This window comes from Buteo buteo, chromosome 11 (assembly GCF_964188355.1).
Source record: "Buteo buteo chromosome 11, bButBut1.hap1.1, whole genome shotgun sequence".
NCBI classification, from domain to species: Eukaryota; Metazoa; Chordata; class Aves; order Accipitriformes; family Accipitridae; genus Buteo; species Buteo buteo.
The window spans coordinates 26,548,289-26,572,728 of record NC_134181.1 but is presented as its reverse complement, the minus strand read 5'-3'; the positions used below and the strand labels follow the sequence as shown (position 1 = coordinate 26,572,728).

At 54.8% G+C, this 24,440-nt stretch overlaps 1 protein-coding gene across 15 annotated transcripts in view; it reads left to right on the top strand.

Annotated features, from left to right (window-relative positions):
- Positions 1-24,440, top strand: part of MEF2D (myocyte enhancer factor 2D) — an 80,438-nt gene that overhangs the window by 26,440 nt on the left and 29,558 nt on the right. For 8 of the 15 annotated variants that reach the window (XM_075040925.1, XM_075040930.1, XM_075040926.1 and 5 more), the window contains exons 3-4: positions 17,423-17,714; positions 23,303-23,506. In XM_075040925.1, coding sequence (XP_074897026.1) covers positions 17,661-17,714; positions 23,303-23,506 — 258 coding nt within the window. In that variant the 5' untranslated portion in view covers positions 17,423-17,660. Of the gene's footprint in view, positions 1-2,733; positions 2,896-3,238; positions 3,354-3,408; positions 3,495-6,734; positions 6,870-10,098; positions 10,117-17,422; positions 17,715-23,302; positions 23,507-24,440 lie in introns of those variants that run through there. The other 7 variants (XM_075040915.1, XM_075040916.1, XM_075040919.1 and 4 more) reach the window with 7 other exon arrangements.

The following is a 24,440-nucleotide window of genomic DNA, read 5'->3' as shown; positions in this document are numbered from 1 at the left end:
CCCGGCTGAGCACCCCTCTCTTGCTGTGGGCACAAGGGGGTCCTGATGAGCGGGACTGGGCACCAGAGTTCTCCCCCTTGCAACAAGAAAGCTGACGTGGGGCAGGGAGGTAGCAACTGCTCGAGGTCCTGCAGCCCGGTGGGCAGCCCCGCACCCAACGGCGGGTGCCTCTGCGGTTCTCCAACGCCCATCTTCCCCTTTGCTTCACTGCCTGGTGCGGCTCTGCCAGATCCCAGCTGCAGTCACGGCACTGATTTGGGGCGCTCTTGGTTGGGGTTTTCTTGGCAAAACGAGGGTGTCGGCACAGAGGAGGGTTTTCCTGCCCTGGTTTCTCCCTGAGTGGATGAGACTTGTGGCCAAACCCGGTATTGTTTTGTCCCTTGTGTTCCTGAGAAATAAGGTGCTGTTGGGAGAGGGCCCCATGTCCGGGTTTTCTCCCTTCTCGACCTTCTTTGCCTGTTTATTGCTGTTACAGTAAATGTTTGCATCTCCCTTGTCTGCAATGAGGTTGTGGTAGAGACAATGCCGCGGACCCATTTTATGAGGGCTCTATGGTTTTGTGTAATGTATCTTCTGTACCTGATATTGAAATCGATAAAAGGAAAGATTTAAAAAATAATCTGACCCCAGCTCCTAAAAGGAGGGGACTCTGTCGTTGCTGCTTAGTGAGCAGTTTTGCTGGGTTGAGATTGCTTTTTAGTGCTGGAGAGGGGGCAGGTAATTTATTTGGAGGCTTGGTGCTGGGAGATGGGGATAGCGTTCACCGTTTCTTCTGCAAGGTCAGGACCAAGGGCTTCGTCTTGCCATCGGTTATACTGATGGAAACCAAGAGCAGCTCCACAGGCTTGCGTCAGGGTGAAAGCGCTGGCAGGCCCCTGCTGTATCTTGGTGATGCTTGGTTTGGGCCAGCGATGGGCTGTGGTGTGCCGGAGGAGAGCAGGGCCGGGAAGGCTCGGCCGGGTCTGTCCTGCTGCAGTTTGGCTGAGCGCGGTGCTGTGGCAGAGTGCCGGGTGCTGGTATGGGACAGGCTCTGGTCTGCTTGCGTTGGGCATAAATAAAGACTAGCCAAGGGGCACGTTTTTTAATAATTAAATGGAGCATAGGGGTGATAGGGCTGTCTGCTGTGGGGTGTGCTGGAGGTCAGGGGCGGGAGTGGAGGGCAGGACCCTCCACAGCTCCCGAGCATCGCGGTCCCGGTCCTGTCCCCCTGGTCCGGGTGCCGGTGGGCGGTGGCAGGATCTCTCTGCAATTAACATGTGTTCTCCCCCAAATTGCTGCTTGCTGCTGGAGACGGGATGCTCAGCTCCACTGACTCCATACTGACCAGTTACAACAGCTCCTTATTTTTTAGGCTCACACAAATTCTAGTTTTTCGGGTCAGCAGTGTCCTCCTGCAAAGCCCCATGTTGCTGCTGGTGCTGGCACAGAGTTTTGAGCAGGGGAGAAGCAGCTTAGTGATTTCTGTAGCTGCATAATTGCTCACTCCAAGGAGTGGTGCATTAAGTTGTGTGACTTGGGGAGGAGGATTTTGAAAAGCATCTCCGGGGACTGCTTTGAAACTTGTCCCCTTCGCTCTGCGAGTGACAGGAGCTGAGCAATTAGAAAAGCAATATCGACCCTGCCTCGGAAGCGTGTGACGACCAGCACTGGGCGATTTAATCCTGACGAAGCCACGTCCTTGCGTCCTACGACGTGCAGCATCGCTGCCCACGATCAATAGGCATTTTGTCTTCCTGAGGCCAGCCCCATTTGAGGCGCACCAGGAAAACCTCTCTCTGCCCAGACGCATCTGCTGCAGAAAACTCTTCTAGGGCCTGTGACCTTAATTGAATCGACTCTTTCATGTCCTGAAGATGGTCGTATCATCTCACTGCAGCCATGCTCAGTAAATCACGTGTCCGTTACCGCATGCACAAGCTGCAGGGTCTGTGCCAGCCTGCTTTTCTCTCGATGAGATTTTGCAGCCCAGAGCTGATTTTCAGCTGCTCGGGAAGAGCCCTTGGGTCACTGGGTCTGCTCCTCTGCTGTCTAAGGCCTTGCATCATGTTTTCTTGGACATTTAATGCTGATGGAGACCTAAGTTTGCAGCTCCTGGGCTCCCGCCATGCTTTAGGGGTGAGCGTGCCGCCTTGCCTGGCACCAAGCCGTTTGCAGGATCCTCCCTATTTCCAGGGAGAGCTCGTAAAGACCGGCTGGTGGGCTCACCAAAAATCCCACTTCTTGCCCCTTTCTGTCTTCAGCAGAGGTGGGATCCTGGTTTTGGTAAAGCGATGGTTTCCTGCCGCCCTGTGCAGCTGCTGAAACGTGATCGTGCTGCTGGAGGTCACCTTTTAACTCCCCACGGAGCCGGGTGGCCTTTCGTGGTCACAGCTCTGCCCTGTGCTTTGGTTTCCTGAGCTCATCCGCTATTTTGCCACCAAGGGAGGGGGACGGGGGGGGCGGGAAATGTCTTCAAAACCCTTTTCCCTTAGAGGGGAAAAGCCAGCTTGGTCAGGAATGCTGTCTAACTGTGACAAGCCAGCAGCGGGGCTCGTCCTCGCCAGGGGGTCCTGCTGCGTCCGTCCCCATCCCGCCGTGTCCCCGGTTTTGGGGCGATGGAGGAAGCGAGCCCGGGGGTTGCTTTCGGCAGCTGTTTGCGAGTGAACGGCTCTGGCTTGCTCCCTTTCCCCCCCACCCCCTTCTCCCCATGCTTAACCACCTCCTCCTGCCTTCACATCTGCCTCTGCCCTTTAGACGCTGCGGTGTGCCCCGGCACTCCCCAAACAAGGTTTTGGGGGAATTGGGGGCCGGCCGACTGCCTTGGCAGCAGTGGGGACGGCGGTTCCATCCCGCGTGCTTCCTCCCGTCCGCCAGCGCGCAGCAGACGTGGAGAAGGACGCAGCCACCCTGTCTCCTGTAAGTACCTCTCACTCTTTCCACTGGAGAGTTAAAATTAGCAACTTCTTTTTTTAAAACAGGCGTCGCTTTAAACCTTGCCAGCCCAACTGGGTTTCCTTTTATTCCCCCCCCCCCCGGCTCCTTTTCTCTTGATTTTTTTTTTTTTTATTTTGTTTTTATTGTTGAATGTATGCGTGCACTTTTCTCCTTTTTTTTTTTTTTTTAATTTTTTTTCCTCTCTTTTCGTTCCTTCCTTTTTTAAACACGGGTGACGCTGCAGTGTCAGTGCGGAGTTTGGAGCCAAATAAACAGCCCGGCACACCCCCACCCCGATCGCCTTACAGAGCCCAGTGCCGGAGCCCAGCGCCGAATTTAGAGCCCTTATCTATTGTCAGCCTCTGCGGTCACTGCTGCTCTGCCGGGGGGGGGGTTGTTTGCCCCAGATCCCCTTTTTGCTCCTGACACAGATCTTCAATGTGAGTGTGCCTCTAATTATTTTTTTTTTCCCTCTCCTTTGTGTTCATGGTAAAGCACAGAAGTGCCCGTAAATCAGGACCCGTTGCTTTTTGTCCAGGGCTGCGTGGACAGGGAGGGAGAAGGGGAGTTCTGGATGGCGGGTGAGTTCCCATTTTGGGAGGATCAGTTGTGTGGGGAGAGGGGGAAACTGAGGCACGGAGGGAGAACGTGTCTCACCAACGGGGAGTGGGTGAGCCGGGATTTCCTCCTCTTAAAATAAAAACAAATACAGACGAGCAAAGAAAAACACAGCAGGCGTGGGCTCAGATGCAGGATTGGTGCCTGTCCCGGGTGATAAAATCCAGCCCTTTGGGGAAGCTCGCACCCATGGTCCCCTGCGGCAGGGACGATGCCGGGGACCCACGCGGGTGGAGGGTGCCACAGACGGAGCTCAGCTATGCCGGGACGGAGCTGGGGGTTGGAGGTGGCCGTCCCAGCCCGGATCTGCGAAAGCAAACAGGAAGGCAAGTGGGGAGCAGCCCACCGTATTTACTCAGGCTTTAGGGAGGTTATTTATTGTGGTTGTTCTGAGGTCGGTACTAGGGTTTTTTAACATCTTCCTGCTCGGTGCTGTTTCCTTTCGGGCAGAGCTGGGTGCCCAGCATGGTGGGAGCTTGCGGCTCATGTAGGGAGGTGAGCTGGGTACCACGCACCTCTCCACCCAAGCAGTGGGTGAGGCAGGAGCATTGCGCTGGGGCTCTCCCTCCTGTTCCTTCTCCTCCCTTAACTATTTCATAAATGTTTGGTTTGCTCTAGAGACCAGCCCGGCCGGTCCTGCGCAAGGGATGGATGTGGTGGGGCTGGGACCGGCGCTGGGCTTGGCTCAACCTAGAAAAAACCTTTTCCATCTTGATTTTTTTTCAGGGTTTTTTTGTGCTGTTACTGCTTTGGGGCTGGGACTGCCCAGATCCTGCCTGGGGTTAATAATGCTGATAATCTTAATATCCAGTTCTGTGAAAATTAAGATGCAAAACCCATAGGAAGGAGGACGGCATCCTTCAGAATTGCTTTTAGTGTTTCCCTTCCAAGACATGCTCTCGTGTGCTGCCCTGACTCTGATGCTCATGGACGGCTTGAACACAACCAGGGCTGGAGGATAAACTTTGTTCTTTGGGTTAAACCCAACCCTTTAACCATCACTGGGGTTGGGTGAGGCAGGTTCTCTCCTCTGCTTGACTTGGGGAACCTGTCACGGAGGGGTTGGCCACATTTGGGGACAGGGTTTGGGTCTGTGGGTCTCATCCCCACTGCAGGTTTCCAGGTTTCTACTTTCAAAACCAAACGGCTGCCCATGGCACTGCCCTGGGCAGCAGTGGGAGCAATGATGGCTGCAAAACCCTTTCCTCCTCCTCTTCCTCCTACATCTCTTTTGGGCAAACAATCGATTTGGGCAGCTATTTATTTATATTTATTTATTTTTATGTCCCCACCCTTCAGCCAAAAATTTTGACTGAAATATTTTCATTTCTACCCGCAAACTCATGCCTTTTGAAAATCACGCTTTCTCTCTCGCCCCCTTTGCAAGTCTGCAGAAAAAACCCTGCCTTTTTTGGGTCTTTTTTTGCAATATTTTCCCTTTTCCAAGAGGAATCGTGACTGGTTTATCCGTGACACTCCTGCACTCATGACGGCTTCCAAGCTCTCGCCTGTCCTCGGGGTCTGTCTCCTCTGTGCCGTAGGAGCATCCCAGCATCTTCCCTGTCATCTCTCCGAAAACCTGGGCTGGGACCCGCCACCAAGCCCTTGGCTTCAACCGCAGCTGCATGCTGGTGGTGCTCCAGCGCAGGAGCTTGGAAGGTGCCAGGCCTGGGAAGTAGTGGCACCTCTGGGAAGTGCCAAATTTTGGCATTTCCCACAGTGACTGGGCATCCCCATTGCTCTCCTGAGCATCACCTCTGTGGTTTGCTGGGATGCCCGAGGTGGGCATGGGGCCAGCATCTGCACCCCTAAAACCTAGGGCTGACCAAAATCACCACCCCTCCGGCACGTGGATTTTGGTGCAGTCACAGGGAAGGGCTTGGCAGGTCAGGGACCCCGGCAGGGAATTCCCCACCACCCCCCCCAGCCTAAATCCTCCTTACTAAAACACAGGCTTTGGGTGAGTTGGAAAAAAACCCCTTTCAAAACAGAATAATTTTCCCAGCTATTCCTGGAGGATGCATCCTGGGATGAGGTCTGGATGAGTCCGCCTTGCCCTGCTAGTGGGAACCATCAGCCAGCGGGTCTGGCCGGAGCTGCCAGCGATGGCCATCGGTGCAGGCAGACCGTGCCACACGCCAAGCTTGGCTTGATTTTGGTGGTCTGGCTGATGCCGGGGAGCAAGGAGGACAGGATTTGTGCGCCTGTGTCTAGAATGTGCGTCTTGTGAGTGAGTGGTAACAGCTGAGAGCCAGCTGTCTCGCTGGATTTCGGCTGCCTGACGAGCCAGGGCTAGATCCTCACCCACCCGCCTCGCTGGCTCACGGCTTGGGAACGTGGGGTGAGGATCCGGCCCTGTCCCTCGTCAGCCTTTTGCCTACAGATGCGTGTGCGTGCGCGATGAGCCGGGGGAGCGGGGCCATACCTCGTCCCGGCAGGTGGCAAAGCCTTCGTGGCATGGCGGGCGTCCCCCAGTCCCAGCAGCCGTGAGTCAGGCCAGGGATGAGGGACCTTGAGCCAGTTTGTCCCCTGCCCCGGCTTTGGCTGCAGCAGCTCTGAGTGCTCTGCGGTCCCCGGGGTGCTCCAGTGGTGCCGCGTGCCTGGGTTCCGGATCGGGGGGTCCGCAGAGCACTGGTGCCAGCGGCAGATGTGGTGGCTGATGCAACGTTATTCGGGTGCTGGGTTGGAACCGCCATGTTTTCAAGGCAGTGGCAGGGGAAGAGGAAGTTAAACCCATTTTTGGGGTGTGACATCTTGTCCCGGTTCCTCCTGTTCACTTAGAGCGAGTTTGGTTTGGGTTCAGTGGTGGCTGGATCCTGGTCCGTGCCTCTTGGTGGGCTTCAGTGGCGGCTCCTCCTCTCATGAGACTTGGGCAGTAGGTCTTGGGGCCAAGGGACAGCTCTTTCTGCTCAGTTCCTTGTGCCCAGAGCCTTGATCTCTGCTTGCAAATCATGGTGGTGTTACAGTCTCAAATAATTAATGCTGTTCATGGACCTTTGTTTGCTTTACTCAAAAAAATAACGGTGTCCAGTGGTAAGCTTCCAGCTGTTAGATGGCAACATGCTCCGAGCGTGAGTGTGTGGCTGCAGACCAAAGTAGGTTTTTGGGGTGGAAGTAGTGGGGATGTGTACAGATGGATGGGCAGGTCCACCTCTGAGAAAAGCAGATGGCCAGGATGCCGATTTTTGTGGTTTTGTTTCTAGGTTGGAAGTGCCAGGGGCTGGTTGGAGCTGCGATGGTTGAGTCTGAGCATTGGGATGGAGGCAGGAACCTGGTCTTGCCTGTTCCTGGTGGTGTTGGCCAGATCTTTCCCATCCATCTCTCCAAGGGACTCTCCGGTGAGCTCTTCTCTGGCGTCATCCTCCCAGTATTCAGCATTGCTATATCAGTGGCAAATTACGCTCATTTGCTTCTTATCCTTCTTCTTGTGGTCAAGTGGAGCTGGTGACCACCATCCCCTTCCCAATGTTGGGAAGCTCCTAGCTTCACCAGCTTCACCAGCTCCTCTGCACCTCAGACGCATGCTGGACCCTCCAGCCCCTGGGGAACCCGGTGCTCCCCACCTGGGACATGTAAACCCTGACTGAGAGTGTTGGATGGGACAATGCAGGAGCAACGTCTGCTTCTACGTTGCCTTCATGTCTTTGGACCTGATGGATGTCATGGCTGCTTTGGACACGGATGCAGTTAGCAGTCAGTAGATGCAAATAAAATCAGCAGCCCCGTGACTTTTGGCATTGCTGCTATTACTCACCAGTGCTTGGGGGTGGGGGAAAAAGAAAGAAGTGGTTTTGGGAGGCTGGTTTGAAAGATCTTGGGGGTCCTTGGGGAAGGGCTGAGCCTTTGGGAAAGGTGCTGCTGGGGTCGTGCGCTGGGAGGGAGGATCGTGCTCGAGGGCTGACCTCCAGGATGGCACTGGAGATCTCCGGCCTCTTGGCAGCCCCGGCTCCCAGGTGGAGCCCGTGCTGTGCTTTGGGTGCCAGAGGGTCTGCAAAGCTGCTCTTGGGTGTCCATTCCTGGCTGGGGACAGGGTGCGGGGTCCCCAGCTGTGTTGGGGGATGGAGATTTGTGCCACGCTGCCTTTGGGTGAAGGCAAGGTGACCGCAGGATGCCCTGGGCTTGCTGCAGAGGGTGCATCCCCAATCCTATCCTGTTGACATGGGAGGGAAGAGGAGTGTTTCCCCCAGGACAGTTTTGCACTCCGTTGTGTCCCGTGGGGCTGCTGTGGGTTTCCATCGCTCTCGTGGATGGCCCAGAGCAGCAGTCGGGTCTCATGGAGTTTCCCCTGGGTAAAACCCACGGTGGGGAGAAGAGTTGTCCCCTCTGTTACTGGGGGAAATCCTGTCCCCTTACATGGAGAGCCCCTAAATTCCCTGCAGGGAGGGTTTCACCCTCCTCACGCTGCTGAGCCGCGCCAGGGGACCCTGTTCCCGTGTCCCAGGGGTGGGATCCTGCCCCCTGTGCAGGAACTGAAGGCAGCAGTTGTCCCCTTTGGCATGTTGTGCTTTGGGACTTGCAAGTCATCAACATCCTTCCGATGACTGTAGCGAGGGTGTTGGCAGCGGGGACCTTGCTGGGCTGCACTGGAGGATGGGCGCACCCTCAGGATAGGGGGTGCCCAAGGAAATGGGGTGTGATGTTGGGGTCCGGGTGCTGGCGATGCAGGGAGTCTTGGCTGCCCCCACACCAGGTTTGCATCTTTGCCGTGCAGTTTCCCATTTGAGAGAAAAAAAAACCGCAAAGTGAAACATTGCTGCTGTTGGCCGCCGAGGCTTTTTCTGGACTTGAGCCCCCCCCAACCCTTGGGTGGGGGAAGGCAGTTCGGTGGGGAGCAGGACTGGGTGGCCCCCAAAACTGTAGCCATGTCCTCCCTCTCTGTCCCCCACTTTTCCTCCTTGTGACCTCAGCACCGGTGAAGGTCCCCACCATGGGTCTGGTTTGGGGTCAAGGTTTGAGCTGCTTCTGCTCCCCACCGGCACGGGGACAGCTTTGACAGCCTTCTGATTTACCAGTGCAGGATCCGATCCCAAATTCAGCTCGCTCTCCTTCTCGCTCTTTTTTTTTAATGAGTCAACCTCTCATCTGTCATATTAAACCTCCTCATTACCAGGTATCTAAATTTTGCTCTGACAATAGTGACAGGGGAAGCTGCGATATCATTGCCACGGCGTGGGGCTACAGGGAGCTGGCAGGTGGTTATTTCATGCCCTGCAGGGAGCCGTGGGGGTGGGCGACGGAGCCGGATAATGGGCTCTCGCTTCCCTTCATTTAGAAAACCCTACTTAGTGCAGAGGGGAAAATTACCCCCGGTCTCCAGCTCTGGAGCTAGTGATGGATAGAGGACAGGAGGGAAGGGGAACGGCTTTGCATGATCCTGGGGATGGAGGGTGGATGGGGATGGAGGTGACGCAGGGCTGCCCCGTGCAAGCGATCAGTCCCAGCTGGGAAGGGGGCTGCTGTGCCCATAGCAGGGTGCTAGGGCTTGCAGGGCCCCCAGCCTTGGTGTGCATGCCCGGGCAAGCTGCTGAGCCGCCCAGGAGACCGCAGCCAGGCTCAGGGTGACGGGTGACCCTTGCTGCAAGGATGCTACTGCCAAGGTCACTGCTCAAGGTCATGGGACTTTTCTGGCAGCTGCATCAGCCTTTGCATGTCACCATTCCCAGAAGTGCTTTAAAGGTCACTTTAGCAAGGGGCTTGCCGACCCCTCCGGTTTAATGTTGTGCCGTGTGGCGGCTCATCCCCGCCGGTCCCTCTCCGCAGCATCTCCCTCCGGGAGAGAGTGGGAAACCACACTGCCTGAGGAGCTGCTGGTCCCACGAGCTTTTCCTCCTAGAGCCCTTGTCCTCGCCTTGGCACGGGGTGATGACGGTTCCATGGTTGGCATTTGGCCAGTGCCGAGCGGGGCCACAGGCTTGCCGGTGACCTTGCCCGGGGCTCCTGCCCAGCCTCCCTTCTCCTGCCAGCTGCCCCGTGTCCCCTCCAGCTTCTGCTGGCTCTGGCAGCATGGGGAAGGTCACTGGTTGTGCCCACTGTCACCCAGCCTCTGCAGCACCCATCCCCAGCCTGGGACACGCTCCTGGGGTGCCGGATGTGATGGCATCCCTGGCTAGCTGTGGCGTGGGATGAAACGGTGGGATTTTGGGGTGCAGGGGACCGGGGTGCCTGGTCTGGGTGCTGCTGCAGTGCCTCCAGTCCTTGTGCCAATGCTGGGGCTCTCACCCTTGTTTGGTGGGTGTTGTCTGGGTCCACACTGGTGCAAATGGATGCACAAGCTGCAGGGGAAGAGAAAATCAAGCCCCATTTAATAATGTCTCCAAATCCTTTCTTTCACCCCCACCTTGCACAGGCAAATGCCAGTTCTCCAGCATCATTTAAGGGCTGTGCTTTTTTTTTTTTCCCCCAGACTCTGCCGGTCTTGGCACGGCGCGTGGTTTTGTTACAGCTCAGCAGAGCTGGCTGTGCGGTTGGCATCTGCTTTTCTCCGGAGAGCGCCTGAATCTGGGTCAGGAATATATGTGTCTTTTTCAAATTCCTTGGGGACCTGATTGAATCCAGCCTTGCTTCTGCTCTCCTGAGCCTCCCGAGGTTTGTACCTGCAGCCGGTGGGACGGATCCTGCACAGGCAGGAGGACCCGAGATGCTGGTTTTGCTGCTGATCCTGGGGAAATCAGGGCCTTCTCGTGGGCGTCAGGTGCATGGGAGGGATTGCAGCTCAACACTGGATTTGCACCTGCTAGGTGAGCAGGATTCAGCCCCAGGGAGGGCTTGGCCTAGCAGGGCACTGCAGCTGCGTTTCTGAGCGGGAGGTTTGCTCCGGAGCCGTGTTTCGGCCACCTTTCCTCTCCCCTCCCCCTGCCTGCATCTGGAGGCTCGACACAGGAACCCAGATAGCATCATCCTGAAACCAGAATAGAAGCTTTGGAGGAGACTTTAGCATGTTTGTGTGGTTTTGATCTTGGTTTGTAGATAAAGAGGTGCTAAACAATGCTAAGCTGGTGAGTTGGAGTCCTTCACGAGCGCGTGCAGTGGGGCTGGGGAAGGGCAGGCACCTGCCCTCGCTGCCTGCCGTGATGCCAAGGACGTTCCCACGTGGGTGCATCTCCCCTGTGCTGCATCCCTCCGGGGTGCCGGGGCTGCTCCTGCTGGCATTGCCCCTCATCCCCCAGCAGAGCTGGCTTGGTCCATCAACAGTCGCTCGCTGGTGGGGCGATAGCAAGCACCACGCTGGTGCCTTTGCAGGATAGGAAGAGCAATGTCAACGCGAATGCAGGCGCTGGATTTTAGGGAAGAGGGCTTTTCCCCCTCTGCAGAGGAGAAGGAAGCCAGTTCTGCAGATCCTGAAACCACCAAGAAGGAAACTAAAAGTCCTTGGTGTCAGCATGGAGGATATGTTAAAAAAAAAAAACAATTAAGTCACAAAAGGCAGGCCCGGCCATCAGAGAGAAAGGAAACAGGAAGGCAAGAACTGCAGTTAAACAGTCAGGTTCAAGAGGTGACTTGAGCTAAATCCATATCCTTAAGGGATGGAAGTCCGGCCCCGTCCGCAGGCGGGGAAGCGGCTCTGTTGGTTTGTGCCGGTGTGAGACCTGAGAGCCTCAGGCCAAGGCTTGGAGACCTCGGCTGTGGTTTGCTGTTTTATTTGCAATTGCTTTTAAGGCTTTCTTCTGCAGCAGGTGGAGAATCTGAGCTTTGTGCAGGTGCTGCCAGGCTGCTCCTCGTGGCAGCGCAGCCACCTCACACCTCGACTCCACCGCTTTTCTTGGTAAAAGCTGCAAGGTTGCAGCAGGGAGCGTTGCAGCAGGGTGTGGGGCTGCTCTCGCCACCTCCAGAGCATCATGGCTCCCTCCCTCCCTCCCCTCAGCCCATTGCCCTGTGCCCCTACCCCAACACGGGGCGGCAAAGGGCTCGGCACACTGTCGGCACGGCGGGTGTAAACCACTTCCCATGGCAGGCTGAGCTCGCAGGCTGGTTTGCAGCACAGCAGCATTTCCCTGGCATGGGCTCTCTCCTGCCATGGGCAGAGAGACGGGACAAATCCTGCACTTTGTAACCCACGTGCCCACTGGTTGTGTGCTGAAGCTCTCTTGCAATGGCCTTTCTTGCCCGGTGATGCTCCAAGACAGGGAAAGGTGTCCACGCAGCATGTTATTGCGGTCATTTCTGTATGTGGATAAACCCTAAGCTCCCCAAAATGTTGGTCCCACTGGGCTGGGCTTGGTGAATTTGGTCCTGTTGGGTGCCCCGTTCCCCAGGGGAGGATGCCCAGCGAGGAAGACCCCTCATCCCACTGCATTTGGACCTGTTACTCTCAGCCAGCCCCCTGGCTTGATGGAGCCAAGTAAGGGTAAATCCATCTTGGGGAGAATTCCTGCAAATCCTGGGTAAAGGGTGGGTTTGTCCTGCAGAGAGAGTGTTCGGTGCCTGGGCAGAGTGGGCTGCTGGGTTGGGCTGTGCTTCTCCGTGGCTGTCACCTCCTTTTCTCCCTTCCATTTGGGACTTTCTGCGCCGTTATCAGACATCCTCCCATTCATCTCCTCTTTAAGAAGAGCCACCTCGGTCCTTTCAGCATCTTTACAGAAGGGCGTTTTTCTTCTTTTCCCTTTTCCTTCCTTTTTTTTTCCCCAGCCTCCAACTGTCCTTTGAAGCTGCTTTTGCAGGTTTCTCTGCAGCCAAGGACGTCCCCATGGCGCTGGCCCCAGTTTGGGAGATGGAGATGGGGAAAACTCCCCTTGAACCGGTGCTGTGATGAACCCATCCAGATTTTGCCGTCACTCGTAATGCCGGCCCTACCATGTATTTCTGCACAGGGATGAGTGGATTGGGAAGCGCGGTGCCGCACGTGAGCGCAGGGGCAGCACGCTGGGAAAAGCAAGGCCGTGCAGAGCTCGAAAGGAAAATACATTTTTGGAAAGGATGCGTTTATTTGCCTTTATTTATCTTCCTAAGGCTTTGGATTCATCGTTTTGATCTTTCCTTTGCAGCTGTGCAGCCAATGTTTGGTTTATTTAAGCTGACATTGTGCTGAGAGCACAAGGCTTTACAAGGTGGGGTTTTAAGGAAGGACAGCTTAATATCATCACTTTTGAGAGGAGCGGCTGTGTCATGGCTGACTTTAGTAAGGAGGCAACTAAAAAGGGATGCAATAAAAGTATATTAAAAATAGAAAGTGGGTATGAGACTCTAAGTGCCCCTACTCATGCAGAGAGAAATATGGGGCTATTTAGTAGAAATGGAAAAGTGACAAATTACGGAGTGGTGCATAGAACCCTGCTGCTTGTGCAATGCCAAGGTGAAACCATTTAGAAATAGGTAAAATAGATCGGAAATGTGTACAGTTGGTAAAAAATCCAGAAATAAAGACTTGGAAGAGATACTGGCTCTCCTGCCTCCCCAGCATTTGAAGCTGTGGATTCAGCACCCCCAAATTCCTTGTTTTGTAAAAACATCTCCCAGCTGAGATTCCTCTTTGCTTTTTCTTTCTTCCCCCATTTGCAAAATGCTAACTCTGCTCCCTCACCCGTCTCTCCAATTTAAAGCAATTTACTTGGAGCCGGGTATGAATTACTCAGCACAGAGTTAACCAGCACCTGCTTGTAGTTAATTGGCATGTGTGTTAATTGCTGTGATAGTCATACTTGTGCGAGCGCACAAGGGGGTGTAGGGCAGGAGGGAGGGATGCGGGTGCTAATGGGCTGCCTCTGTCCCAGCGCTTCTCGCTGCTTCCCCGGTGCGATGCCGAATTTCCGCTTTCCTGATCCTCGCCAAGGTTTCTGGGTGCTGAAGAGGGACGGGATGATTTTTTGCTGGCGCTGTTCGCTCGGTGCAATGCCTGTGATATGCTTTACAGCAGGTTTGTGGGTCCCCTTCAATACCCTCGGACCCCTGCACCGTGGCGGTTCCTTGTCGCCGGGGTGTAGCAGCTGAGATGCTCGGTGGTTGCATGGAGATGGTCACCATGGAGACGGGTACCACTGGGGATGGCAGCATCGTGGGGGGGGGGAGGCTGTGGGTGCCTGGGCTGGCCCCGAGCCCGGCCCCGCTCCCGCCTGGTCGCACCCCATGATGTTTGAGCCATCCCAGGCCTGATTTAGGATGGCGTTGGGTCACTTTTTGGGCAAGGTAGTCTGTCTTACAGGGTTGCGGAGCTTCTCTAGTGGCTCGTAAGGGCTGGGCTTAACCCATCTGCTGGCGTTCGTGCGACTCGCTCGGGTGTCATGGCTTGGGGATGTTGGTGCCTCATCTCAAATGGGATGGAAAGGTCCTGTGGGCTCAGATGCTGCGTGGGGTGGGTGCTGCCTTGTCCTGCGTGCACTGTGGGATGGTGTGAGCCTTGGTTCCTTGGAAAACCAGGGGAAGGAGAAAGAAGCTGCTGTCTCAGAAGAAAGAAAAGATGATTTAATGACTGAGGATATTGTATTGAATAAAAAGACCCAAGATCCCAAATGTTAAAAGTTATTTAGGAGTTTGACTCCTTTTAAAAGTACTGTGCTCTGGGTGCTTGGCTATATATACCTTTAGGTGCTTAAATTCCACCCAATCACGGAGGAGGGTCACAGGTGATCCCAATGCTTTGGGGTGGGCAATTAGGGATCCAGAGCAATTTGCTGGTGAAGGAAAGGGAGCTGCCGAGGTGCTTGGCTCAGTGCGTGGTGCAGAGTGGGTGCTTCTGGGTTGGGTCCGAGCAGCCAGGGGCAGTGCCAGAGTGGTGGGCAGGAGGGAGGGAGTCTCTCCAGGTTTCTTGTGCTTTGCAGATGCCGATCAGAAACTTGAACCTGTGGTCGGACTTTCTGAAACAGCCACCTGGGCAGGAAACATGAAAATACCTGGGTTTAAAAATATGTTGGAAACCCCCCCCCCAGCCTAAAACCAAATAAACCCACCCCAAAACCCCAACTCCAACACCAGGAACATGAAGAGAAAAGGGAAGAGTTTTAAATCTACTCCGTTGGATGAGTTTGGAGGGCAGCAAACAGTGCCATGCTTTTCTCCATCCATCCTTTTCATCCCATCCAAGGACTGTACTTGCCATGGGGTGTTTTCCTTCCTGTGCAGGGGAGAGGGATCAAGACCATGATATGGCCAGCTCATTTTGGCCCCACCATGACAAGCAAAAAAAGCAATAAGTGGCCTTTTTCCTTTGGGAGACTTTATCCAGCGGCATGAGCAAACCCCAAGGCTGGCACGATGGTCCCCATCTGGCCAGGGTGCTGAGGACCCGGGAGTTGGGATTCAAGAGTGGCAGGAGGAATGCAGTCTGGTGGTTGAAAAAGGTGATTTGTGTCAAAGCACCTGGGTTTTATTTGTGGTACAGGGAGGGGAATGTGGTTTGAATGCCGCTGCTCGCATGCAAGAAGCACTGGCTTGTGCAAAGCACAGGACAGGGATGAGCAGCACCGGGCTTTTCTCCTTGTCCTTACAAACATCTCATCTCTTTTTTGAACGCCGCGGAGCTTTTGGCTGCGATAGCATCCTGTGAAGAAGTCCCATAACTGAATTGTGTTAAAATATGTTTCCTTTCACTTGGTTTAAATTTACTGCCCGTTGTTCTCCAGTGTTTATTGTTGCTTCTGGAGAGTTCCTCTCTGGTTTGGACAGTAAATCCGCTGTCTTTTCAGAGGGTTTCTCTGTCCAAGAGCTGCAGCACAAGGAAAGAATTAGCATCTTGCCCTGGGTCCGGATGCAGAGCTGTTGCTACTTCATGCTGCTGCTGGCGGTTTTGAAGATGGTGAAGGTGAATATTTTTCAGCCAGTTTAAAGAAATGGCAACTCCAAAGGGAAAAGCTGCAAAGCAAACTCGGTGGAAAGTTCCTCCTCTGCCAAATTTTCTCTGCGCGTGCGAAATCCTCATCTCGGCCCCCAGCCCTGGGGCTGTGGGCTCTCTCCTGCGTGGGCTCACAGTGGTGGAAATGCCAAGCAGACACCCTGGGTGGATGAAGCAAAAATCCTCATTTTTCTTTTGGCTCTTCCCATATCACTGACCTTTGAGGGAATCTCTTATGGCAGCCTGGCGCCTGCATCCCCTGCTCACCAGTGCCAGCCCAAGTGGCGATGCTTGGGGACCAGCAATGCTTGGGGACCAGTGATGCTCAGGGACCGGTGGTGCTCTGGGACCAGTAATGCTCTGGGAGTGGCCTTTTCGGGGCTGCCCACAGAGGGATGGGGAGCAGCAGCCAAAGGGCATTCCCCCGGCACCGGCTCAGCATCCCCCCTGGTGCCAGTGCTGCTCGCAGCTGGATGGTCCCTCCCATTTGCTGCTGGGAGGAGAAACACGCACCAATTTTGAGAAATAATGATTCAAGTGGCGAATGCCATCCCTGTATGGTTTGTCCTTGCAAAGAGTCTTCCTGGTGGGATTTACGAGGAAAAAAAGGGATTTTTGCAGCCCTTCATCTCTCTGGTCTTCCTGGGCTCCCCATTGCTCATTTTCCCTGGAGGACAAATTGTGGACGTCAGGGTGGGAGAAGTCTCCTCCTTCTCTCAGCTGCTCGAACCAGCACTGTAACCACAGAACACGATGCACGATGAATAATTTTACCCCCCCAAAAAAAGCAGAGAAAAAGATTAAGTGACTCGCACGACTCAACCCCAAAAAACAAGTGTGGGTGTGAGACCGTCAGGGCTTGTTTGTTGTCGGAGCATGGTCTGATGAGGAGGCGAAGGATGGGGCCAACATCCCTGGGGGGCTTCAGAGGGGTCCAGCAGGGCTCCATGCTCTGGGCTGGGCGAGGAGCAGGAGGAGCTCGGTCAGGGCTGGCTGCAGATGCTGTGGGTGAATTTGGGATGATGGGAGGGGAGAAAAAACTTCGGGGTTTTTTTCTATGCTTTTTGTAACAAGACCGAGGGCTGGGGGCTGCCAAGTCGAGGCAGATAGGAAGCTATTTTGGGACCAGCTTTTCCCTCCGCCTAGGTCTTGGCACGGGGCACCCTCGCCTTAAATGCAATGTTATCGCTGCTCTTATCCGGCCACTTGGAGAGAGGACTAGAAGAAAAACATACCTGCGGAAAAATGAACTGGCTGGGTTTCCCCCTTCATCCCCCTTGCTGCAATGCAGTGCATGCTGAAAAACTGGGGTGAAATGGGGCTGGAAGGGTGGTATGGGTAGGTACATCTGGATACAGCCTCCAGCATCAGGGCATGCAGGTGCCTGGGGGATGCTGAGTCTCTGCACCCTTGTCCGGTGCGGGGTCACAGAGCGAGGCTGAGAAAGGAGCTATGTGGGTCCCCCGGGACCTGCAGCACTTGCCCCTTTGGAGAGAGAGGTGTTGAGCAAACGATACCCCTGAGTCGATCCACCACCCCCCCTCAGATCGATGGAAACAACCAGCATCCAGCTGTTGTTGAGCCCAGTTGAACCCCGGGCTGTCTCGGCTTCCTTCGGAGTCCTTCTTCCCCTTGCCCATAAGAATTAGGTTTCTGTGCCTGATTATAGGGTTTTTTTAAATAATCACATAAAGACATTTTAAAATTCCAAATTGAAGATTAATGCAGAAATTGGAGACAGATTTAAATTGCCCAAGCTAATCACCAGCCACTCGACTGCTTATGACTTTATTAAGCAAAAAAAAAAAGTATGGAGTGTCACGGAGGAATAATGATTCACAGGCTTGTTGTTGCTGTCTCCTCCTCGATGAGCACCGCTGTGCCTGGCCCACACGTGTCCTGCAGCATGGGTGTTTTTGGGCTTCATCCTTGGGGCTTTTTGAGACCAGGTTGGATAAATCCCTCTGCAACCCTTCTGGCCTCAGACCTGAGCTGGAGGATGGAGCAGAGACCTCCCCTGGGCTGGGGGGAAGGAGCCATGCCAGCAGTGGGGAGGATGCTGGGAGGGTGCTGGATCCTGGATGGGGTTTGGGGACAGACAGTCTCACTCCTGTCTCTCTCCTTGCACAGGTTTCTGAGCAGCTGCTGACGGCTCAGCCCCGCTGGATCCAGCCGCGCAGGAGGATACCATGAACTAAGCAAGGAGCGACGCAAAACTTTTTTTTTTTTTTTTTTTGGCTTTTTTTGTTTGTTGTTCATCCGAAAAAAAGCCCCCCACACTCTTTAATGAAAGCATTTTAAAACGGGGTTACTTTTCCCCTCCCCTGAACTGAAGTCATCCCGGGTGCGGTGAGGATTTCCAGAGAAGATGGGGAGAAAAAAGATCCAGATCCAGCGGATCACAGATGAGCGCAATCGGCAGGTCGGTGCTTTCCCTTCGGCTCTTCGCTCCCTCCTCACCCACTCTCCTCCCGTCGGGTATTTTAAGGGTTCTGCTTCAAAATGACCCTTTTCCATCCCATTTTGGGCCAACCAGTGCTTTTCTCTCCCAACCCATAAAATAAGCAGATGGGCGAAACTCGGCACCGGGGCCAGATTCAGGCGGATACCCAGAACCAGGCAAACGGCCCTGTTTTGCTGTGGCGGGGAGCTTTAGCCCCCACCCAGGCATTGCTCCTTGTCTTGGAGCTCCTTGTGCCGTTTCCATCTAAGCGCTTTTCCAGAAGAAAGTATCTTCTCCAGTTAGTTCCCTTTTTTTTTTTTTTGGTCTTGCAGAAAATATATTTCAGTTGACATTTTCCGTGAGGTTTTTCCAATAAAAAGCAGCCACAACAAGTATCCATTTTTATGAATGCAAACAACCCAAATTATTCTTTTTTTTTTTTTTTTTTTGCAATTGAAAACTTATATGGGTCCACATTTTTTTTCCTTGTGCTCCATTGAGGCCAAGCCCTAGACATGCACACATGTGCATGTGTGTAGAAATACATGCATGTATCTCAAAGGAAAGAAAAAACCCCACAGATTTTTCCCTAATTTACGTGTTCCTTGAGTCGGACCAGCTGAGGAGCAGCGTTTTGCTGGACCAGGTTTGCTCTGTGATGACTCCATCAATGTTTTTCCCTGTAACCACAAGACTTTCAGGCGGGTCCCTTTGCTCTGTGGCTTCCCGCAGTCCTTGACTTTGGCTCGGCAGATCCTGAAGCCTCTGCCTTTAGTCCAGCCACCGCTGCAGATGCCCCAGTGTGGCCTGCCACACTTCTTTTCTACTGCTTTTATTCCAGAAAAAAAAGAAAAAAAAGTAAAAAAAGTATGGGTATATGTTCCTAATGCTTAAAAAGTGGCAAATAACAGAATCGGATGAACTGGTTTATTGCTCCACAGCAAAACAATAGAAAATTGCAGGTTTTCTTCATTACAGCTTTATTTGGTGGCTGGGGGATGGGTTGGGCATAAAATGTTTTTTGATAATGTCCCAGTTGCTCATGGCACTGTTTATTTCCATAATTAGCAGTAAATGGGGCATTAGGGGTTATTAAAGAAGCTGGAGTATATTTTATGGGGCAGCACTGCTGAACGTTGCATAGGGGAGAGAGGGATTTGCAGCTATTGGAGCCCCATTAGAAGTTCAAATGAACGGAAAATATTTGGTAATGCTGGAGGTTGATGGCACAGCCTAGTCCTGTTGTATAAGCCTTCAGGAAAGGAAAGAGGCGTTTCTCTGCCAAAGGCAGAAGCCAAGGCGGTGGGAGGCAGTTTTGGGGGCCGTTGAGCTGCTCCTTGGTGCAGGGCTTGGCCGAGGGGGGTTGGAGATGCAGACCCTTGCCAAGGTCTCACCAACCGAGTGAAGCCTGTGTGGGATTTAGCAGTGGGCATTGCTCAGCACGACTGGTCCTGTGGTTTTGGCACGTCTCGGATGTCAGGTGTTGTCCCCAAAGCCCAGTTCCTGGGTCTGGGGGATGTTGGTTTTCCCTTGATGGCAGCTGTGTCCCTGGCCAGGCCGGTTCTTCCAAAACCCAGCGCGGGAGCATCGCTCCCCACGTGAGTGTGGCACGTATTGCTTTGCTTTTCCAAAAACCCAGCCCCGTTTAAGTCGGATGTCAGCGAAGCAGCAGCTGTTTAATTGGTCATCAGCGCAGGATTTGCAATCAATTATTTTTGCTGCTCCCTTTCTTTGGGGAACAAGGACACACCAAGAAGAGAGGACATTGCGTGACGAACGGCTGCTCCAGGCAGTGGGTTGCTGATCTGCTCCATCCACTGCAGTGGGAGCTGCATGGGGCTGGGACATCTATCACCTCTGTAAAGGGGGTGATAACCCTCTTGCTTTGCACCGGGTGTGCACAGTGCCTGGACCCGGTCTCTGGGCTCAGAAATGTCCCATCTTGCTTCATCTCATTCCCCTTCCCTTCCTCTCCTGCTGTTGTTGCAGGTCAGAGAGGAGAAGTGTCCATGCACGTGTGGCTGCGGGCTGTCAGCTAAGCTGGTTTAAACCCAGAGTCTGGGAGCATCCTCAGCCCATCCCTGTCTCCACGGCAGCCCCCCCACCGAGGTTTGGTGCGGGGAGCACAGCTCAGCTCTCCCATGCTGCACCCCCCGAGCTGAGCCGCCCAGCTCTGCTGAATTATGCACGGGGTTTCGTGCCGTGGTGCTGCTGCTGGCAATGTAGGTCTCGCAGCTCCAGCCACGGCAGGTGAGCATGCACCGGCCTCGGCGTGCGCCGGAGCCCGGATGGCTCCCGTGGTACCTGCGTGTGGTGGGAGAGAGAGGGATGGGGAACGGGAATAGCGCGTGGATGCGCTGGAGAAGGAGGGATTCACCAAGGAAGCGGAGGCAGAGCTGCTCTCGACGCCCGCGTTGCCGCTCGCTCTGCAAGTGGTGCTCATCAGTAATGGTGGTTTGGGGCCACGGAGGCATTGCGAACCTCGGGAAGAGTGAAGGTTGAACGGCGGCTCTCCAAAGCCTTTGCTGTGAGGTGAAGCTCTTCCCATGCATCTCACATCCAACCTACAGCATCAGTGAATCTGACCCTGCTCACGCCCCGGGTCTTGCCTCCCGTGGGTGCACGGACCACGAGCCTGCGTGGAGGAGACCAGAATTACAGCAGAAGCCAAAACCAGGGGAGGAGAGCAAGTAAGAGTCACTAATGTCATTAGAGGAATTACTGGAGAGGATTTGCCATAACAGATCAGACCATGAGTCCTTCAGGGCCAGCCTGCTGACTCTGGCAACGGCCAATGCTCTGCATCAGGGGAAAGGCAAAAATCCTCTGCTACTGTGGGGTAGTAATTCCTTCCTGACCCCTTTGGTGATCGGCTTATGCCCTGAAGCATGAGATTTGATTACCCTCTTAGACTTATAAGGTTAATTCTTCTAGATGAGGCTCGTGCATGGTGGTAGAGGAAGGTTTGGGGTTTCTGTCCTGGGTCATGGGGAGATGCTTTTGTGCGGCAGGGCTGGCTAAATGGCAAATCTTTTCTTTTCTCTGCAAGAAGCAGAGGTGCCAAGACAGAGGGATGCTCCTCCACCCTGTCCCTGTCTGCAGAGGGAATATCCCTTCATCCGTAGAGACGTGATTTGGTGCTTTGGGTTCTGCTTGGCTCTGCTCAGGTTGTTGGTTGATTGTGGGTAGGTAACCCCATGCTCTCCTTCGTTGCTCAAGGGCAATACTCAAACAACACTTGTTTCTAGTCTTCATGGCCAAGAGCTGCCCCTTTGCTCGCACACTTTGGCCTTACCCCGTTGCCTCCGATCTTGGTGGCCAAACGGGCTTGTGGCGCCCGGCAAGGTGTTTTTGGCAAGGTGTCCCCGGCACCGGTGGCTGCAGAAACAACCGGCATCGGCTGTTCCCTCTGTCTTGGTGGAGACGCTGTGTGTTTTCCTCTTGAAGGCTCCTTGGGCTGCTTTGAGCGTGAGTCAGAGCGGCAGGGCCGTCTCGGCGGGGGGACAGCAAGGCACGCCATGCCGGGCTGCAGCCACTGCCGGAGCTGTGACAGAGCAGCCAGTCTCTAGCGGGAACATGAGACCAGAAATGCTGCTGGCACAGCCCCAGGTTGGTTTTAGTGCCTGTCCTGCCGCAGGCTGCAGGAGCAAAACCGCAGCTGGGTCCTACCTGAAATCCTATGGTGCAGCCACAGCTGCGGTGTGGTGCTGCCGCCTCGGTCTCGGTCCTGGGAGCAACCAGGGCCGGTGCCCACCAGCAGCGATTTTGGGTGGCCGAGAAGTCAGGGATGCCACTGGGGAGGGGGAATTGCCAATGACACCGGCGCTGGCCCTCAAGTAATTCAGTTTGCGTCACTGTGTGCTGGAGCTGGGGCGGACGCTGGCAATGTGAGCGCTGGTGCTCCCAGCCTGACCGCAGTGTGAGCGGGCGCACGTGGCGGGGAGCAGCGGCGCGGGGTGCCAGCCCTGCGCTTCCCAGGGGATGAGGCGATTAAAGCCGAATCTCGTTACTGCTTAATCATCTCTGGGAGATGGTGGGGAGGAGTGGGCACCTCCCCACGCCATGCATGCCCAGGGCTGCTCTGCACTCCCACTGCCCGGAGGGATGCGGCTCCATCTCGAGGGGTGCTCAGAGCTGGGTGCAGGAACCTGCTGGGTACCGCCGGTGGCATCACGGTGGCAATGCTCGTCACCACCGGTGTGGGTGGGGAAGCTCCAGGTTAAGCTCTTTGGACCACGACTGTAACGCCGCTAACTTGAGTTTAGCAAAGGCAACCGCCTCATTCACTCTCCTCCCTCAACACTGCAAACTAAAGCTGTTCAGCTGCAAAATCGATGTGGTGGCAGAGGCCCTAAGTGGGGTTGAGCCCTCCCGTGGCGAGGGAGCAGCTCTCGGCACCCAAGGGCATCTCGGCTCATCTCCAGCGCTTCCCCGGGCTGCTGCTTCGCCCCCGAGAGCAATGCTTAAAGCAAAGCAGCGACTCCTCTGCCTTTTATTTTCCTTTTCTTTTTTTTATTTGCTAAGGGGGCATTGGCCAAGCATCGTGCCTTTCCGCAGCAGCATGCTGTTGGTTGCAGGGGGAGGGGGTGTGAGGGACCTTCAGCGGCTGTCAGCAATGCAGCCGGGATGGAGAGCCCCAAACCAGCTCCCTCCCCACCAGCTGGGTCCTGTTAAGAGCGTTGTGGAGAGAGCTGAGCGTGGGCTGGGAAATGCAGCCCAACGTCTGCCTGGTGTCTGGAGCAGGTTTTGGAGCCCGCGCCCAGCTCCATCCCCATCCCCCAGCCAGCTCACAAGGTTCAGTGCTGCAAAAGATGCCTCGTTAGCTGATAGCTCTAATGACAGCTCATTTCAAGGCAGGGCAGGTTTGGAGGACAGGGGAGGCAGTCACCAGCATGGTGACCCTGGATGGGCAGGCGGTGCGAAAAAATGCCCCAACAGCAAGGTTATGAGGACGGCAAGAGGGAGGCAGCAGCTGGTGGGGCACCCCGTGCCAGAGGCTCAGGGAGCCTTTGGAGAAGCGCAGCCTCCCAAGAGAAGTGGGTGCTGGGAAGCAGGAGAGTGGGTCAGGGACGGGGTGGGGTGGGTGAGTGGTGTGGAGCAGCACCCTGACCTGCTCTGGGGCAGTCGAGACCCCTGGCTCCCAGGGTCGGGTGCTCACAGCACTACTGCCGCGAGCGAGGACGAGATCTCCGCTGCTTGAATATTCAACTTTAAAAAAACCCAACAACCCACAGCCCCCGGACAGATGGTAGCTCTGCTGGGGATTTTGCTGAAATTTATTTTCCCTTGATTTGGCAATATGTGATTTCCAACGCTGATAATCATCTTTGTGCTTGTGAAGTGTCTGCCTTTGGAGGATCCCAAAATAGGCGGCGATAGGAACCGGTTTGAAGAGGGAGGTTAGAGAGGAGAGCTTGGGGGGGTTGTCCAGTTGGGGAAACTGAGGACAGAAGATTCCCTCTGCCCTCCCCTTCCTTTTGGTCTTCTCCCAGTGGTCATCCCAGTTTTCTCTGAGAGGTGTCAGGTCCATGGGCATGGCTTCTGACCACGGCTCTCCTTGCTTTTAGGTGACCTTCACCAAGCGCAAGTTTGGCTTGATGAAGAAAGCCTACGAGCTGAGCGTCCTCTGCGACTGCGAGATTGCCCTGATCATCTTCAACCACTCAAACAAGCTGTTCCAGTATGCCAGCACCGACATGGACAAGGTGCTGCTCAAGTACACCGAGTACAATGAGCCCCACGAGAGCCGGACCAACGCGGACATCATCGAGGTGAGGTTGCCCGTCCTCTCCCCAGCTTTGCTGGTGTGGTGGAGCCAGGGACGGGTCTGGCACCGCAGCTGGATGCAGGAGGTCGGTGCAGGGTGGGGATGGGAGCGAGCAGATCTCCAACACTCGGTGCTGGCCTGGTTTTGCATCTTTTTGGTCCAGCCTACAAAGATACTCAGTTCTGGGTGGCAGAGTTTGAAGCTGTCTTGAGTTATGTGTTGATCTACTGCCGTAAAATCGAGGTGCAGGTTTGCTTCCTTGGACTTTCCCGTGGTCTAGCCAAACCATGGGATGTTTTGGAGGCATCTCCTGGGGCTGCTGCACTGGGGTGCCTCGGTGCAGCTTGGTGGCATTGCCCCTGTCCATTGTTTCAGACATGCATGGTGGGGTTGTAGGAGGGCACCAGCGGCTGAATCACAGAGTAATTCAGGTTGGGAGGAACCTTTGGGTGCCTCTGGTCCAACCCCTGCTCAAAGCACGGCCAGTCTCATGGGTAGGTGGGGTTGCTCAAGGCTTGTCCAGTGTTTTTGGCTCTCCAAGGATGGTGAGCCCAGTCTGACCAACCCCAGCACTTCCAAGGGCACCATGTCCAAAGCTCGCTGATGCCAAGGCTACACTCCTCCTCCAGGCTGCCAGCATTGCAGGAGATGCTCGGCCACCATTTGCTGTTGGTGACCCCGTTCTGGCCCTCCCCAACGGCTTTTTCCTCATCCCTGGTGCTGTCAGAGCATCGGCAGGCTTGAGCACAGGTGTTTGGCTTGCAGGAGGGTGCCCACGGCATCTTGGCCGTCGGTCGCATCCTCTTCCTCGACAGCACCCACGAAGATGGGAGCTGCTTGGTTGTTGCTTTTCAGCGTGTGGGCAGCTGCCTTTATGCCTGGGCAAAGGCAGACAAATGAAAGGCTTGGCTAGGTAATTATTGACATTACAGGCGGGC